Source organism: Excalfactoria chinensis, chromosome 7 (genome assembly GCF_039878825.1).
Source record: "Excalfactoria chinensis isolate bCotChi1 chromosome 7, bCotChi1.hap2, whole genome shotgun sequence".
NCBI lineage: Eukaryota > Metazoa > Chordata > Aves > Galliformes > Phasianidae > Excalfactoria > Excalfactoria chinensis.
The window spans coordinates 19,475,001-19,491,812 of NC_092831.1; the positions used below are offsets into that span (position 1 = coordinate 19,475,001).

The following is a 16,812-nucleotide window of genomic DNA, read 5'->3' on the forward strand; positions in this document are numbered from 1 at the left end:
TTGTTTTAAGAAGTTCTCGCAGCCCTGGATGCCATATTTAAAAACAAACATCAGTGCGCAATGTTTTGCAGCCTCTTAAACAAATAACCCCGCTTTGATTTAAATAACATTTATTTTACATGACCAAACACAATAAATAACGTAATATACAAAGCTTTATAATTATTGCACATTTGTAAAATATTTTACAGCGAGTTCGTACAGCCAGCGATATTTAAAGCACGAAGACTTTATTTACAGTTTCATATAATAACCAGGTCCAACGGACCTAACATAAAACGAATTTACGTTCATTTTACCAACCAGCGTTCTCCTCGATCGTTTCATCGACATATTTCTCTGTTTCGGATAAATGTAAACGTTATTGCCAACACCGCCGTGTGCGCAGCCCATGGACTGAGCGGCCGTAACAAACGATTGCAACAATCGAAAAGGTTGAGCTGGTAAAAAGAGTGCTACGTTTTGGTCTATCTTCTTTAGCCTTAAATTATATATTAATTAAAAAAAAATATTTAAATGTAAACTCAGTGAACAACAGCTGGTATCGTCACCTTTGGACATAAGTAGTCTTGCTGTTTGTTCCTTACGAACCGAGATAGGTGGGTTGGGTGTCTCCCCGCGTACTTTCCCTTTCCCTAAGCAGTGACTGTACAATAAATCCGCCGCGGGAGCCTCGGGTTATTCCTCCCTCTGCCCATCCCTACCCCCGCCCGAGGGCTCCGTCCCGCCTGGTAAAGAAGCCTACGATTTACTTTCAGCGAACGGAACGGCGTAGCCTTGAAATCATTTCCTGAAAGTTCATTATTAGAATATGACAAAAAATCCAGTGTCTTAAAAATATAAGCATTTCGGGACACTTACTCGAAATATATAAGAGGCGTATTTTGGTGAGTGCCTACGCGTGCGTGAGTCACACGGGGCCCAAACAAGCAATAGCAAGTTGGATGAGGGCTTCAACTCTTCAGAAAAATCTCATTATGGGAAGAGCGAAGTGGCTCTGTAGGGAGCATTATGGAAATATCTGGGCTTGATTTAATGAGGCTCTTCACATTGGTGGAACATCAACTTAACAGAGAAAAGTCTGCCCGGGGCGTCCGAGTTACCAAAATGAAAATTGGCAATTGAGATGATAAGAAAGTGGCTTTCTTGTGCGAAATCACTTCGGGTAACAGATATAACATTAAATAACATACATTCTATGCACCGAGAACAATGTTTTATGTACCGAGTCTCTTATCTGTCTCTTCTAATGACTTCCCTTAGCGGGTTGTTAGTACTTGACAGCAGGTCTCTGTGCGGGGAACTTTTTTCCAATTCCACATTCAAAGGAGGTCCATCAGAGAACATGATTGGCAATTTTCGTCATAATCTGCACATTATTGGCATCAAAATTGACATGGCAGTAACACCGGTGCTTTTTGATGTGCCTTTCTCCAAGTTCACGGCAGTCCCTCCCGTAGCAGCGGTTGCGGAGCGGCGGCTCTCGGTCGCCCGGCGGTGGCTGCGCGGGGGCACATGCGCGACGTGAGCAATAAATCCGAGCGTGAGACAGAAAGGGGAGAAACGCGCTACGGAATAAAAAAAGAATCTGAATTTAGAAAAGCGTCTGTAACGTAAATGCTTCAGGACGACACCTACACCCAGAGAGATTCAAGTATTTCCCAGAGAGCGTGGATTATGGTCGGTGAAAAGCACGAGCCTGCAGAACGCCTCTCCCCACGCTGTCAGTCTCACCCTCCCATCACCGGCCCGGCCGCAGCGGCCTCGCGAGCTACCAGTTTCCGTACAATACCTGCGCGAGAGTTTCCCATTTATTCGAACTCAAACCGAAATAATAATTATTATTATTTAAAAAAAAAAAAAAATTAAAAAAAAAAGGGGGGGGGGGGGGGGAAGGAGAGAGAGAGGACGAAGAAACCCCAGGAACGCATTCCCTCCTGCCCCTCCCCTTGCCCCGCGCCCTCCGTCGGGCGGCAATAGAAAAATAGAAGGAACTTCTGCCCGGGGAGCCCCGCGCTGAGCCCCGGGTGGTTATCTGGTCAGCGGCGCCTCCTCCCGCTGCTCCGGCGAGGCGACCGCGGCCTTGCCCAGCACAGCCGCCGAGTAGGGCAGGAAGCCGCTCTCGGAGCGCTGCGCGCCCGCGGTGCACGGGAAGTCGGCGGCGGAGCCCCGAGAGCCCAACGCCGAGGCCGCCGCCGCCGCCGCCGCCGTCTGGCTGCTGTGGCAGCTGAGGCACGAGCACGGCGCCGAGCCCCCCGGCGGACCCGAGCCCGCCGCCGCCGCCGCCGCGGCCGCCGCCGCCGCCGCCGCCGAGGCCGCCGCGCCGCTGTTGAGGCCGGCGGCGGCCGGCGCCTGGTAGAGGCCGGGATGGCGGAAGCTGCAGAGCAGCTCGGGACGAGAGTAGGGGTGCGAGAGGGCGCGGAAGGTGTCCAGCGGGCGGATGGAGGTGGCGAAGGGCGCGGCGGCGGCCCCCGAGGCGGCGGCGGCGGCGGCGGCGGCGGTGACCCCGACGTGCGGGTAGTAGTGCAGCGGGACGTGCGAGTGGAAAGGGTAGGGCAGGCTGCCCGTGGCCGCCGCGTGGGTCATCATGTAGGTGTAGAAGCTGGGGTCGGCCGGGTGGGGCCAGGACATGGCCAGGCGCTGCCGCTTGTCCTTCATGCGCCGGTTCTGGAACCACACCTGCGCGGGGACACAAGCACAGTGCGGCCTCAGCTCCGTTCCGAGCCCCGCAGCCCGGCACCAGCGGGTGGCCGAGCCCGGGGGTGACTCGCGGCCCGGGGGCTCCCTGCGGCACACAGCGAAGGTTTCCCCCCCGATCCCCCTCCCCGCCTCCCGGCACTGTGGCTCATCCCTCTCCCCGCGAGCTGAACAGCCGCGTTTTCTCTCCCCTCTCCTCCCTGGGAAATCGGCTAGAGAAGAAATCCGACGAGGTCCAACAGCCGAAACGGCAAACGCACCCTTCCCGGTGCGGGGACAGCCGAGGGCCACTCGGCCGCGGAGCCCCGATGGGTGTAGGGTCGGGAAGGGGGGCTCCGTACCTTGATGGTGGTCTCGGGCAGGTTGAGGGCGGCTGCCAGCTCGCAGCGGCGCGGTCGCGACACGTAGTTCTCGCGGTAGAACTCCTTCTCCAGGCGGGCGATCTGCTCGCGGGTGAAGGCGGTGCGGTACCGCCGCACCTGATCTGCCCCCGCCGCCGAACCGCCCAGCGCGCTGCCGCCGTGCAGGCCCAGCCCGGGGGCCGCAGGGGTGCTGGGAGCCGGGCTGCTCTCCGCGAAGCCTGCGGGGTGAGCAGCGAGATGAGAGCGGCCGGCGGGTCTGCCCCCGAACCGGCCGCCCTGCTCCGCCGCGAGCTGTCAGCGTTACAAATCGCGGCTGTTAATGGGATCGATACGGTTGAGGTTGGGGTGGGTTTTTTCCTTTCTTTCTTCCCCCCCCCTTTTTTTTTTTTTTTTTTTTTTTTTTTTTTTTTTTTTCTTCTTTCTTTCTTTCTTTCTTTGAGTAAATCGGGCTGCGCGGTGCCAGCAACCACCGTGCTTCGGGAAGGGCTCGGACCCGTTAGGGGCGAAGCAAAGCAGAGAAGCCTTTAGGGCGATTTTTCTCGCGCGTTCCGCCGAGGCTGCCTTGCTTTCTTTGGCACATTTGACGAAAAAGGCATGCACCGTGCCCCTAGGAGATCCGCGCTCACCTGGCTCCCCCTCCCCAATTACAGCGATAATAACAACCACCGTCCGTCACCGCGCCCCGCAAAGAGACTGACGGGGCTGCCTCTGAGCCTTTGCTATAAACAGAGGAACAGTGAACAATGCCCCATTACTCTTAAATGGCCACGGAATGGCACGCTGCGTGTACGCAGAGAAGGGCAAACGCAGACAAATAAGGACCGTTTCCTCACACTTCTCTGTCTCACTAATTTAATACATGTATGTGTAGCTGCACATCCACACACATACACATACAGCTCGAGAGACGCGCCGAGCTCCAGGAGAGAGAGGAAAAAATAAGGAGAAGGGTTTCCCTAGCTCCGGGTGAGTGGGTGGGTGGGTGACGGTGCCCACATCCATCCCGGCCGCATCCCCGCGCGACGGTGGCTTTGGGCACGCACACACGCGGCCGAGCCGCGTCGCGGCTATGGGAACAGCGCGGAGAGCCCCATAATATTTTACAGCCCCGGCGCTGCCTCCGCGGAAGAGAGAGCGCCGTGGGCAGAGGGCAGCAACTTTGGCGGCGGCGGCGGAGTCGCCGGGCTCTGGAAACGCGGGCGGCGAAGCGCGGGGGTCGCTGGAGGCGAGAGCGGCGAGTTACCTTTGGTGTTGTTCTCCTTGAGCTGGGAGGAAGGCAGGCTGGCCGGGGAGCGCAGCGCAGAGCAGCCCACCTCCACGTCGCTGTTCATCTCTGCCTCTTGAGCCACTTCGGGATAAAGGCTGATTTTCTTCCTGCTTTCCGACGGCGGGATTTCGGACGAGACGGTGCTTTCGCCGCTCGGATGCTGCAGGTTGAACAAAGTGTCTATTTCGAATTTGCCTTTGGCGGAGATGTCCCCTATCGCGCCGTGCAGGGAGGAGGAAGTTAGTCTCGGGCTGAGGCGACCACTGTGCTGCGAATTTTCGAGGGCCTCCAGCACCGCATTTCCAGCTGAGTCTGACAAATTCGAGAGCCTTTTGCCAGCCGTAGGGCTGTGCAGCCCTCTCTCCATCAGGATCATCTCTTTTCTTATTCTTTCCATCATCTCAGCTTTATAAAAAATGTCAAAGTTGCAGGGCTGGTCCTGTACTAATGATGAGCTGCGGCAGGGGCTAATTCACATTCAGCCCGGAGAGTGTCTCTAAATATTATTATCTCTTTTTGAGGGAGGCGTAAAAACTGTGGGATGCCAAAGCGAGGGAATGACTGGTCAAAATGACCCATACATCCTTTCTAGCCCGAAATGTCATTCATCAAAAAGTAGCGCTCGTCATTAAGGTACGAATGACGCTGTTCGAATAATCATTTATTGTAACAGGTTTATAAGCAAATAAATACAAGCTCCTGTCAGTGGATAATGAAGGCGGCTTCTGAGCAGACAAATATATCCAGGTGGAAAGAAAGAGAGACGAGAAGTGAGGAGCAAAGCTCTCGTCCTCAGCTTGATCAGATCCTGCTTGAATTGCTCTGGGGTTTGGCCTCTGGGGTGAAATTGACAGTCTGATTAATAAAATGAGCTGTGCAACATTTCCCCCTTCATTTAGGTGCATCATTATGCTCTGATTTTTGTTTTGTTGCCTTTTAGGTCCTAATGATGCAGCTTCTTTCTCATTTGTCCTCGGACAGAACCACACGCTAAATGTTAGATAATGCTTTTCTTTATTATTAGCTCGGAGGCGGATTAAATCGCGACGCGCGGAGCCGCCGGCAGAAGAGCGGCGGGGAGAGCATCTCCGCCGCTGACACCTCGTTAATTTTCCCTCCCATTTTCCGACCGCATTCGTACTTTTATGCCCGAATTTCTGCGGCACCCCCACGCACCCCTTACACCCCGAGCCCTGCGCTGGGATTTGACGTGCCCGCTGCTGCCGGCACACCGCGCTTCGGGCGCACCTCCAACAGCCGCCCGCAAATTGAAATAGCAATTAGCATCCCTGATTTCTAATAGATCTCTTCGTTGCGTCCTTACATGCGACGATCTTTCTACTTCCCGTAACCCTGTTTACCGACGAAACTGCCCTGTGGGACAACGTTCGTTCTCATAACAGGGAAAAGAGCTCAAAGGGTACGAAATGCAGCCCTGTGGGCAGCGGGTTCCTCTCTCCAGCCCTTCTTCCCTCCACACCGCCCATTTAAGAGCATTATTATGACAAATAACAGGATGACCGATACGCGGGCATTGTCCCCAACAGGGGCTGACACCCTCCCCTTCTCCCCCCCTTCACGGCCCCCGCATTACCTGTGGCTCTGTGAGCTCATCGCTCCGTTTCGTGCCGCTGCGGGGCTACGGGCTGCCACGCTCCGCACCCGCGGCGCTCTGGAAGTGGCCCTTCAGCGCTAACTTTGCCCGTAACAATGTCGCTGATGGCGACCATTTAAACGAAGATAGATCCTTTGTCGTTAGCATCTCCGGAGCGCTCCCCGATAGATGCCCGGCCTTTATCCTCGCTGTGATTTCCTCCCCCCCAACATCATCCCGTGGTTACACCCCGAGAACCCGACGGTTCGGTGGCCCAACGCGGGTCGGATTTTTTGCGAGCAGAGCTCTCCCGCTAATGTCGGTCACACACATCTCCTAAGTTCTGGTGCTGTTGCGCATGATTCATAGCTCGCAAATGGGATACTTGTCAGATTTTTTTTTTTTTTTTAATAACGTGTGAAAGTCTCCCTAAACATTCCATGAAATATTTAGGAAACATTCTAGGCGTTGTTTGCAAAATCCACCCTTCCATTAATGACCGTTTCATGTCAGCCCTTTGAAATGTGAATTTCTCCTGAACTGTGGTGTCCTGCGTTTTACAGCCCCAAAACCAGACTAAAGTCAATAGCGACTTTTCCTTGCTCGCGGGCCGTTGCGGCGGGCACGGGGCCGGGCGGACACCGGGGCGCTGCGGCGGGACGGGGCTGCACCCAGCGGGGGGAGACAGACGGATGTACCGCCGGTACCGCGAGCCGGAACCCCGCAGCCGCCCGCACGGCCCGGCGGAGGGGGAGCGGGAGGCGGAGCGGAAGTGTGCGGCGGGTTTATTGCTGTCGTTTGGCGCCCTCGTCTGTTTTCTTAAACGCGGTGACTGAGCGAGCATCTGCCCCGGCCTTCGGGGACACCGCCGCGGGGCCGCCGATACCCGACGGGTGCGGGCTGCGCCCCGAGCGCGGCACCACGCGGGGACGGAATGCAGTGCGGCCGGCGGAAGGGAACGGGTGGGGGCGGCCGTCCGGGGGGTGCTGGTGGGCGGCCGTTTCATTTGGAATCTTTTAAATAATTCCTGCTCCTCGTTTATGTGCACTGAGCCTTAAATTATAGCTACGTTCATACGTGGGGGAAACAACGTGTCCTCATCTTTGGCTAAGAATCTGAACGACAAAACCGTGCCCCCGTGCAGTCAATGACTTACACCGGCGACTCACCAACAAACGGCCCATCTAGGATTGACAGTCCCGGCACACTGGGCGCCTTTACCGCACCGATGTTTACCTTTCTCTATCTTTCCCCCCACTGAACAACAGCACAACCTAAGGAGCCTCTTGCTTTACACCGATATTAACGGGCAAACGAGGAGGAAGTTGCAGAGAGTGGCAGGATAGACAAAGTTTACTCAGTTGTTCCTATGAGCCTAAAAAACTGCTCAGGCCCGCGGCCAAACTTTTTATTTTTACCTTGGAAGTTATTACCCCAGGCATCAAAGAATATTTTCAGTACACTTTTATTAAATCTTAGCCTGGGAGAAAACATAAGGTCACTCCACTTAATTGGAACGCGGCTCCCAGCGAGCCAGCCGCTCCCAGGGCCAGGAGGACAGCGGAGGCGCCGACTCCCTCTTCTGCCGCAGGGCTCCGCGGCCGGGCGAAGTCTCCGCGCAGCGCAGAGCCGGGCAGCGCTGGAAGTTCGGGGCGCAAAGCCCCGCGCAAGCCCGCGGCTGGCAGCGACAGGCGCGGCGGGCGCCACCTGGCGGCTTTGCGCGCTCGCTGCGCGGGGCGGAGGCTGCGCGCTGCCCCGGGTCACTGCCGCCCGCCTCGGTTCAGCCCGGCTCTGCCCCCGCCGCACGCCGGCCCGTGGGGAAGGTCGGGGCGCTGCGAGGTGGTCGGTCAGTGCTTCGAAGCAGAAAGAGCTGCGGCGTGTCCCCGGGTCACGCGGGGCCTTCGGCACCGTCGCGCCCCGAGGCACACGAGCTGCGGTCCGGCGGCTCCCTCTTTGCAGAGTTAATGGTTGTGCGATTGTTTCTGAGGCTGGCTCTGCAAACTGACGTGCTTCCATTTACGCGATAAAGCGGGGCTCCGTCAGAAAAGCCACTGGGCGGGTGTTTACGCTCAGTCCGGAGAGCTCGTCCGGGCCGGGACACCGCCGTTCCCGCTGCGCTTCGGAGCACGCAGGGCCCGGAGCGGCTGCGTTCACCCGACGGATCGAGAGCAGCGCCCGAGAGTGGTCCGAGGGAACTCCGCCCTCAGAACGGATTGGGTTTTATTGTTGAAATAAAGAGATGAGAGTACATTCAAAAAAAGAAAAAATAGAGAGTAACAAGAGTGATGAGTGTACATAAAGAGATGAGAATACATAAAGAGGTGAGGGTAACTAAGGAGATTCGGGTATTTAATGAGAAGAAGGTACATAAAGAGATGGGAGTAAATACAGAGATGAGACGCTACGGCGCAGGTTTGGAGATTAAAAACCAGTTTGATAATTTTCTCCGCGTTGCTGTGAAATCTTTTCATTCCGCTAAGTGCGGTTTTGAAGGACTGGGAAAACGAAAAGGCCGTCCGTTCGGGGTCAGCTGGTAAAAGTGCACGTAACAACGAGTCTGTGGGGAAAGTCTGGGGAAAAGACAAATAGATTGTTTTCTCTTCGCTCGCTTTCTCCCTTTCCCTGGGCTGCGTAATGTATATGGTATATAGATAAGTGTGTATTTCTGCGGCAAACATTTACCAAAGAAGCAGCTTCGAAAGTCCCGGCTACCAACGGAGATCGAGCAGACCCCTAGCTCCGTTAGATCATAGACAAGGTATTTGAGGAAATGAGATAATTTCGGGGAGGTGGGGGGGGGAGGGGGGGAGTGAAGAAAGAAAGGAAGAAAGAAAGAAAGTCGAGAGATAGGAACATCGGGGAAGCCGTACTCAGATACTTTGCCCGCGCCTTCCAAAGGCCAGCGGAGAACCGAAGGTCCGAAGGCCCTTTTGAAGCAGCGGGCAGGAGGGCGGGTGGGGGGATGAAAGCGGCGGGGGCGAGGCCGGCCCGGAGGCGGGAGCGCGGCGTCGGGGGGGCCCCGTCGGTGCGAGCCGGGGGGCTGCGAGGCGGCGGGAGGGTCACATGCTCCGGCGGCAGCCTATGAGCAGCCCCCCGGGCTGAGGGAAACTAATCTGGGGCCGGCCGCCCCCACCCCCGCTTCCCCCCCCCCCTCGACCCGGACTTGCTTTTTATAAACGTACCGCCAGGATCCAACCTGTTGGAGGCAAATAACAATTTTGCGCCATGCCCGGCCGGGGACCGCGCCGCCGTCCGCGATGTGCAAGGCCATGAGCAAAGAAGCGAGTTGGGAGATGGACGGACTGCGCGGCGACAACAGCGGCGGCGGCGGCGGCGGCACCCCCGGGCAGTGCCGTAACTTTCTCTCCTCGCCCGTTTTCGGCGCCGCGCACACGGGCCGCGCGGCCGCCGCCGCCGCCGCCGCCTCGGGGTTCGCCTACGCCGGCGGAGGGGAGCGCTCGGGGGCTGCGGCGCGGCCCGACCCCCCGGCCAAGGACTGCCCGGGCTCCGGCGCTCCGCCCGCCGCCCCCGCGCTCGGCTACGGGTATCACTTTGGCAACGGATACTATAGCTGCAGGATGTCCCACGGGGTTGGGATCCAGCAGAACGCCCTGAAGTCTCCCCCCCATGCCTCCATTGGCGGCTTTCCCGTGGAAAAGTACATGGATGTCTCCAGTCTGACCAGCACGAGTGTCCCCGCCAATGAAGTCTCCACCAGGGCGAAGGAAGTGTCCTTCTACCAGGGCTATACAACCCCCTACCAGCACGTTCCTGGGTACATAGACATGGTCTCGACGTTTGGCTCTGGGGAACCGAGACACGAAACGTACATATCCATGGAGGGCTATCAGTCCTGGACTCTGGCTAATGGCTGGAACGGCCAGGTGTACTGTGCCAAAGATCAGACACAGAGCTCGCACTTCTGGAAATCGTCCTTTCCAGGTACGCGAGGGAGAGAACCGCTCCGAGCCGCGCCCCCCCGCGCCCTCCGCCGGCCGCCCCCAGCCCTCCCCCGGAGCGGCCCGAGGCTCGGGGGGATCTCTCTTCCCCGGCCGCCCCAGGAAAGCCGCACCCCGCGGTGCACCCGGGCGGCAGGGCCCCGGGCTCCTTCTGCTTCTCCCGTCGCGCCTCGGTCTGTATTTCCGTTTGCGGGACGGTGGCTCGGAGGCTCCTCCGCTCCCCGGCAGCTCGCTGACCCGGCCCCAGAGCACTTAAGAGGCCGCGAGCAGCGGGGCACGCCGGCGCTAACCACATGCAAACAAAGCGGGCAGCGCGCAGCAAAGGGCCGTCTGTGCTCTCTGCCAGCCCCGCCGCGCCGCTCACAGCGATGACAGTCCGTCAGGCGCGGGGCTGCCCAACGCGCGGCTAACGGGGCAGTGTAAATAATAATAAACTGTAAACAAGCCGCCGTTATTTATTTGCCCGTGAAAAACAGCGCCCGACAAGAATCAGCTACGCTTTAAACGCCTGTCATAAAATTCTAATTTTTCACGTCGTGTCTTTTCTGTAGGGGACGTTGCACTAAACCAGCCCGAGATGTGTGTCTACCGGCGCGGGAGGAAGAAGAGAGTGCCCTACACCAAGCTCCAGCTTAAGGAACTCGAGAACGAATACGCCATTAACAAGTTCATTAACAAGGACAAGAGGCGAAGGATATCCGCGGCCACGAACCTGTCCGAACGCCAGGTCACCATTTGGTTTCAGAACAGGAGGGTGAAGGATAAGAAAATAGTCTCCAAACTGAAAGACAACGTTTCTTGATCGATTCCTTGCGGACACTGACGGATATATAAACTCCATTTACGACCAGCTACGGGCTTTTGGAAAGACTTGAAAATATATTTAATTTTTCTTTTCTCCTTCCAGCGGTGGCGAAGTTTTGTGAACTGTTTTCAAAGTCGGCGTTTTTCTCTCTGTCGAAGGGAGAGCCGACAAACGCTGACTTTACCGTTCTGGTTCTTCCTTTTTTAAAAAAATATTAATATTAATATTAATTATATTTTCTGTCCTTCCCTCTAGGCCAGTATAAACGAATTTTAATGTGTCGAACGGTTCCATCTATAAGTTTCTTAACTGCTTAACTCTTTGGGGAGGGGACCTGTGATTTTTATCTCCGAACATCAGCCCGTGCCCAAAAGTGACAGATTTGATTTGTTGTTTTCGTCGGAAAACGCGAGCAAGCGGCATTCCCGCAGTCACTGCTAGCAAAGCCCACGGCCCCGGAGTCCTCACGGGGCTCCGTGGATTTCGGAAGCAGCGGCTCCGGAAGGGAATTGTTTGCAGTGGGATCGATGTTTTTATTTTTCATTCTTTGATTTTACTGGCGGGCAATCTGCTACCAGCTTTCCCTGGGGTACGGAGCGCGGCCCCAGCGCCTTTCGTTGGATCCGAAGGAGCCCCGATACTCTCCGCAGCAGAGCCCGGGGGTCCCCTCCGGCCGCCCTGTCCCGTCCATTCCCTTCCCGAGGTGCGCACGTTCCTCCGCGCGGACCCCGCGCTGCGTTTAATGCACTTCCCGGTCGGAGAAGTGAAGTTCACCGCTAACTTTCAGTTTGCAAAACTAAACGGGTGTTAATGACAGAAGCAATAAATGATCCATTTCAAAAGATGCAATAATTTATGTAGGCCGAAAGGCTGGGACTCGGTTGGGTTTTTGTAATTTTAAACCTAGCGTGCATGTTATGCTATACGTAGGGAGGTCATCTCCTGGGAAAGAGAAGCAATGTCCTCCCTGTTCATGTGCCTCCTGTAATTATTAAATGGTGTGTGTTTCGATCTAGTATTATTTATTATAATATCCTATTGCTCTAAACGCTTTGATTTCCCGTGTACGTGGTAAGACATACGGTCGGACTGTTTCTCCATAAACCATTTTTATTTCCCTTCTTGTCTCAAAGTCTGCTTTCACGTTGTGCTGGAAGCACGGGCTGCGCTTCGTAGCCGTTAACGATGTTGCCAAACTGTTTCTGAACCGCCTTTAATAAAACGATTTCTTTTCGATATATCCGAAAAGAGGAGGAAATTGGCCTTCTTCCCGCAGCAGGGCGTTTCGGGGGCAGCAGCCCCGCACGGGACATGCTCGGGGCCGCGGTTCTTCCGCGAGGAGACGCAGAACAGTGGGGGACGTGGAGGACGAGGGAAAGCCGTAACCGGGAGGCCCTTTTCGCTGGGGAAGGTTTTTGCGAGGAAGAAATGCTGCTGGGGAGGCCTCTTCCCGTGCCCCGGCTCGCAGTTCTGCTTGCCCTGGGCCGGCCACAGCGCCTTTGTTCTCCTTACCGAGACCGCTCCGGCACCGGTGGAGCCCCACTGCCCCCACCGCCGGCCCAGACGAGGCCCCCATGGGCTCCGCGCCCGGCGGCAGCCACCGGGGAGTCATCTCCCGCTTCCTCCGCCCTCTTCCTTCCCCTTTCTCTTCCGCTCGCACACTCACGGACATTGAGAGGGCATTTTTTTTCTCCTGAACAGAACCCCCCCCCCCAAAAAAAAAAAAAAATTTGGAACACTTGAGGAACCACTTGTAGCTAGTGGTGCTTTTTGTTCGGTTCTGGGGAACGGGGGGGGTTAACTCGGGAGTTAAGGGCACAGCGTGCCTGGAGGAGTCTGATGCTGCAGCCTTGTTTCCTCCGCACGAGAAAATTTCTCCAGATTCGTCTTTTTCGGGCTCTTGGCTCCTCCCCCCGCAGCATCCCTCCTGTCTTAGAGATTCCCCTGGTGCTCCGCACTGCTCGGGCCCGCGGAACTGCTCTTTCCTGCGGCCTCAGCGTCGGGCTCCACGGCGCAGGGATTTCGGAGGCCAACGCTGAGATTCCCTTCGAGAGGTAGGAGGAAGCCAGGACAGGCCGGCAAATCCAGACCAGTTGCAAAGGAGCCCCTTTCTCCTTTTCTAACGACGTGCGGGAGCTTTAAGAACAGAGCCGCCGGGATGCGGAGCAGTGCTGATGGTAGGGCAGAGCCGAACGCCGGCCTCTCGCTGTTGGTACCGGAGCCAGTGCGGCCCGATGTGCTCCCGGCCTGACACCACTGGAAGCCCGGTGCCGGACTCCGGATCATGCTCGGCCCGGCCCCGCTGCCCACCGTCCTCTGCCCACGGCCGGAGGAGCTCCGAGCAAAGCCCTGCGGCCCGCCGGACACACGGGCATCCTTGCGGAAGATAATCCGAGCCTCGGCGGACCGGGTTGCGGATGCGAGGTTGCACGGCATTGCGCTGTAGGGCCGGCCCGGGCCCGGCATGGCTGAGGCAATTCTGCCATCTCCTGGACAAGAGCAGGCATAGGCGGCTTCCAGCGCTTGCCAGGCGCGACTGAGCCGGAGCTGCGCACTCACGCGCGGAGCTGCCCGCGTCCTTCCGCTGCGGGAACGCGAGGGAGGGATTGCGGGGTGGTCAGAGAGGGGGGCGAGGCGAATCCGGTTGTCTGTTTAAAGAAAAAGAAAAAAGAAAGAAAAGGAGACGGAGAGGAAAGACGTGTGAGAAAGCAGAGCCCCGCGCCGCCCGGTGACGTTCCCTGTACAGACACCGGCGGCGGACACCACGGGAGAGGCTGCGGCCGCCAACCAAGAGCCCGGGGCGGCCGTGAGCTGCGCGGAGCCGTGTCCGCACCGGGTGGTGCGCGGTGCTTTCCCTCCCGACCTCGGTGCAAAGCTCGCTGCCCTCCAGCTCCTCGGGATTTTGCTTTCCATATTTCTCGCAGCATTAATTAGCGGTTACAGATGAGCATTAATTGCAAGCTCTGTTTTCTCTAACCTCGTAAAAGTGAGTTTGAAGTGTCACCTTTCCGGTAACGCGGAACTCACAGCCGTTGCTCGTGTTTATTGCGAGAAAAAAATACTGTTTTTAAGCACAGTATGTTCCTTCTGTCTTCCCAGAGCAGACGACAGGAGTCAGCTCTTTCGCAAAAGGCGATTATGGAACGAAGCGGTCACCTCGGCTCGTGGGGAGAAAAAAGGCAGAAAACAAATAAGTTAATAAGAGGGAGATGCAATTGGCAGACATAACTCAAACAATAAAAATTAAGGGCAGCGGTCAGTAATATCCTCCAGCGACGCATGTGTGGTCCGTGTGCTCAGGGGAGAGCAATCGTTTCAACATTTCTTCCAGGGCAATGAAATTACTGCAGAATTCACCCCAATTTCCCATTAGACAGCAAGATGAATTTGATTAGGAAAACGTCAAGCGGGGCAGTGCCTCTGATCTCGGCGTAGAAATAAAACCGAGATTAAAACTATGATTAAGAGCACAATAACACGGAAAATTAACCCTACCTTTTAACTGGGCTCGAGTTTTAAAACCGAAGCCGCGAAGGTGATGACATACGGGAAGTGGGGTTCGGCCCGAATTGGGGTCCGCTCGGACCCGAGGATCCCTTCGGGAAGGACCGAGGTCAGGGGCCGAGGGTCCCGCAGCGGCCGCGCAGCACGGAGCCGCCTCGCAGCTCTCAGGGCTCCGGCCGCTGCCTGTCGGGCAGCTCCAGCCCTTGGCCTTGCAGTCTGCTATTTTATGGGGATATCGCGTCTCTGGGTGAGACACGGGGGCTCGGCTTGTCTCCGCAGGAAGCAGACTGTCTGCCACCCCACACGGTCTGGAAAGGACTCTAGCTGCCTCCCGTGAGGATGCGGTCAGATGAGGTTTGGTTAGTACTCGGGAGCGGGGAGGAAAGTGGGAGACGCAAAGGGACAGCCGCGCTCTGGTATGAGCTTCCAAAAATGTCATACATACGACACATAGAGAGAGATCCATGTATATACACACATATATCTACATCTCAGTTTCTCTCTATATATATCCACGTCACCGTAAGGAATAGTCTTCTTAGCGGACGAAAACTGCTTGGCCGCAGCTCGGGAGCTGGCAGCGGGTTCCGAGGCCGACGCTGGTCCGGCCCTGCCCACCGCAATCATCCCGTGCCCTGCTGTAGGGTACCGAGGCATTCTCCTCCGTGCAGCCTTAAGATGCGATTGGTTTGGAATCTCAGCGCTCAGCTCAAGAAATTCTTTCTTGCTCCCATTATTATTCTCTCTCAATAATTCAATAAACAAGTGCTCGGATTTGGACTAGTCTTTTGAAAACCTGCCTAGGCTTGGAGTTAGGATGAAAGGTAGAAGGGGTAAGAATAGTAGAGTGCAAAGCTGGGAAAGCCTCCGAGACCACCGGTCATTAGTGCAACAGAAAGACAATCCTGCCAATAACCGATCAATTAATATACTAATTGCAAGCATATGCAGATGCATATCATGTTGCTCGCAATTAAAATAAATGCGTGTATAAAACGTGTAAAAGCCTCTCTCCGAGCACACACACACTGCGGTGCCCCGTCGGCACAGGGCAGTGCCCATCTATGTGCCCGGATGGCCATGTCTCCTTCCCTCGCCGAGAGCTGCGGGCATGGAGCTGTGGCCCCGCTCCGGGTACCCCCATGCCCGGAGCTCCGGGACCGCTGCCCGCCCCGGGGCTCTGCTCCGATCCGGACGGGGTTTTGTTTTCTCCTCATCTTTCCGCTAGCGCTGCGGCTCTGCCAGCCAGTCCCAGGCACTTTTATAGAAGTGGAGACCATGTTTTCCCCTCCCCCTTGCGACTCCGGTATTTTCATATTTCAAGTGTTATCATAAGACTTTTTAAAAGGGGGGGAAAGGAGGGGAAAAAAAAGAAAGAAAAAGGAAGGGTGGGGGGGGACACCGTGGCTCGGTGGCTGGAGGCGGTGCTGAAATTACCGGCTTTGAAGAACCTGTCTGCAAAGTTTCGTCCAATCGTTTTAGGCTTTCCGCTTATTCCCTGTTGTAACTAAATACTGCTGTAAGAACAGCTGAAGTCCTTTGTTGGAAATGTGTGATCGCAGTCTCTACAGATCTGGCTACGTTGGTTCTCTCTTGAACTTGCAATCTCCAGATTCCTTTTATTTTCCCAATTTGCGGGCTAATGGCAGTCAGTTGGCGGCTCTGCCCACCATTTCCTACCCCCGGAGCTCGATCCCGTGGACGTGCCCCAGTCCGTGCGCAGCCCAGCCGCAGGGCCACGCGTTCGGCGGCGCGGCGCAGCCGTACCTCCCCGGCTCCGTTCCAATCAGCATCAGCTCCAACAGCAACAAAGAGTGCCTGGAAGAAAACAATAAATATTACGCCCACGATGCGAGCTCCAAACAAGAGGAAAGATGCAGGCAGAGGCAATCTTTCGCAAATGACCCAACTATTACTCATGCAGCCAACTTAAAGCCCGCAAAGTATGACCACTCGAGCCTGCCGAGAAGCTTGCACGGCTCGGCCGCTCTTTTTGAAGTGAATTCCTGCACTTCCAGCCTAAAGGAGGACATCAAGAATTCGGTCAACTTGAACCTGACAGTTCAGCCCGCAGCAGTCCAGTCATGCCTCAGACCTTCAGTGCAGGATGGTATGCCTTAAATCTCTCCCTTTAGTACGAGGCGACCTAGCGTTTCGTGCTTTCTAAGAGATGCTTGTAATTGTTTGTACCCCCACCCCCCCCACCCTGTAACCCGTTCGGAACGGTGATAGCTTAACCCGACTGGGGGGTAGATAAAATCGTGCTGTCAGACGTGCTTTGCCAGATTTTGCCGACCTAGCGTTGTCCGTTTCCCTCGCGGGTTTGAACGTATTCTCTGTAACCCACAGCCGTGCCCCTCTAAATTATCGACGTGTTTGTTGTAGGTTTGCCTTGGTGCCCCACCCAGGGGAGATCGAGAAAGAAACGGAAACCTTACACAAAACAACAAATCGCCGAATTGGAAAACGAGTTTCTCCTCAATGAGTTTATTAACCGACAGAAGAGGAAAGAACTATCAAACAGACTGAATTTAAGCGATCAGCAAGTTAAAATTTGGTTTCAGAACCGACGAATGAAGAAGAAAAGAGTGGTAATGCGCGAGCAGGCGCTTTCTATGTACTAG

The 16,812-nt window shown here is 55.9% G+C and overlaps 3 protein-coding genes across 3 annotated transcripts; 2 read left to right on the plus strand and 1 right to left on the minus strand.

The window, feature by feature from the left end:
- Positions 1–2,031: 2,031 nt before the first annotated feature.
- On the minus strand, positions 2,032–4,726 carry EVX2 (even-skipped homeobox 2). Its single transcript, XM_072342367.1, has 3 exons — positions 4,303–4,726; positions 3,039–3,277; positions 2,032–2,679 (listed from the first exon to the last, which is right to left on the minus strand). The coding sequence occupies exons 1-3, from the start codon at positions 4,724–4,726 to the stop codon at positions 2,032–2,034; spliced, it is 1,311 nt and encodes a 436-aa protein (XP_072198468.1).
- Positions 4,727–9,177: 4,451 nt separating this feature from the next.
- Positions 9,178–10,681, plus strand: HOXD13 (homeobox D13). Its single transcript, XM_072342366.1, has 2 exons — positions 9,178–9,862; positions 10,431–10,681. Exons 1-2 carry the CDS (start codon positions 9,178–9,180, stop codon positions 10,679–10,681), a joined length of 936 nt encoding a protein of 311 aa, XP_072198467.1.
- A 4,941-nt stretch (positions 10,682–15,622) lies between these two features.
- On the plus strand, positions 15,623–16,812 carry HOXD12 (homeobox D12). The gene is made up of 2 exons (XM_072341892.1): positions 15,623–16,298; positions 16,574–16,812. The coding sequence occupies exons 1-2, from the start codon at positions 15,737–15,739 to the stop codon at positions 16,810–16,812; spliced, it is 801 nt and encodes a 266-aa protein (XP_072197993.1). The 5' UTR covers positions 15,623–15,736.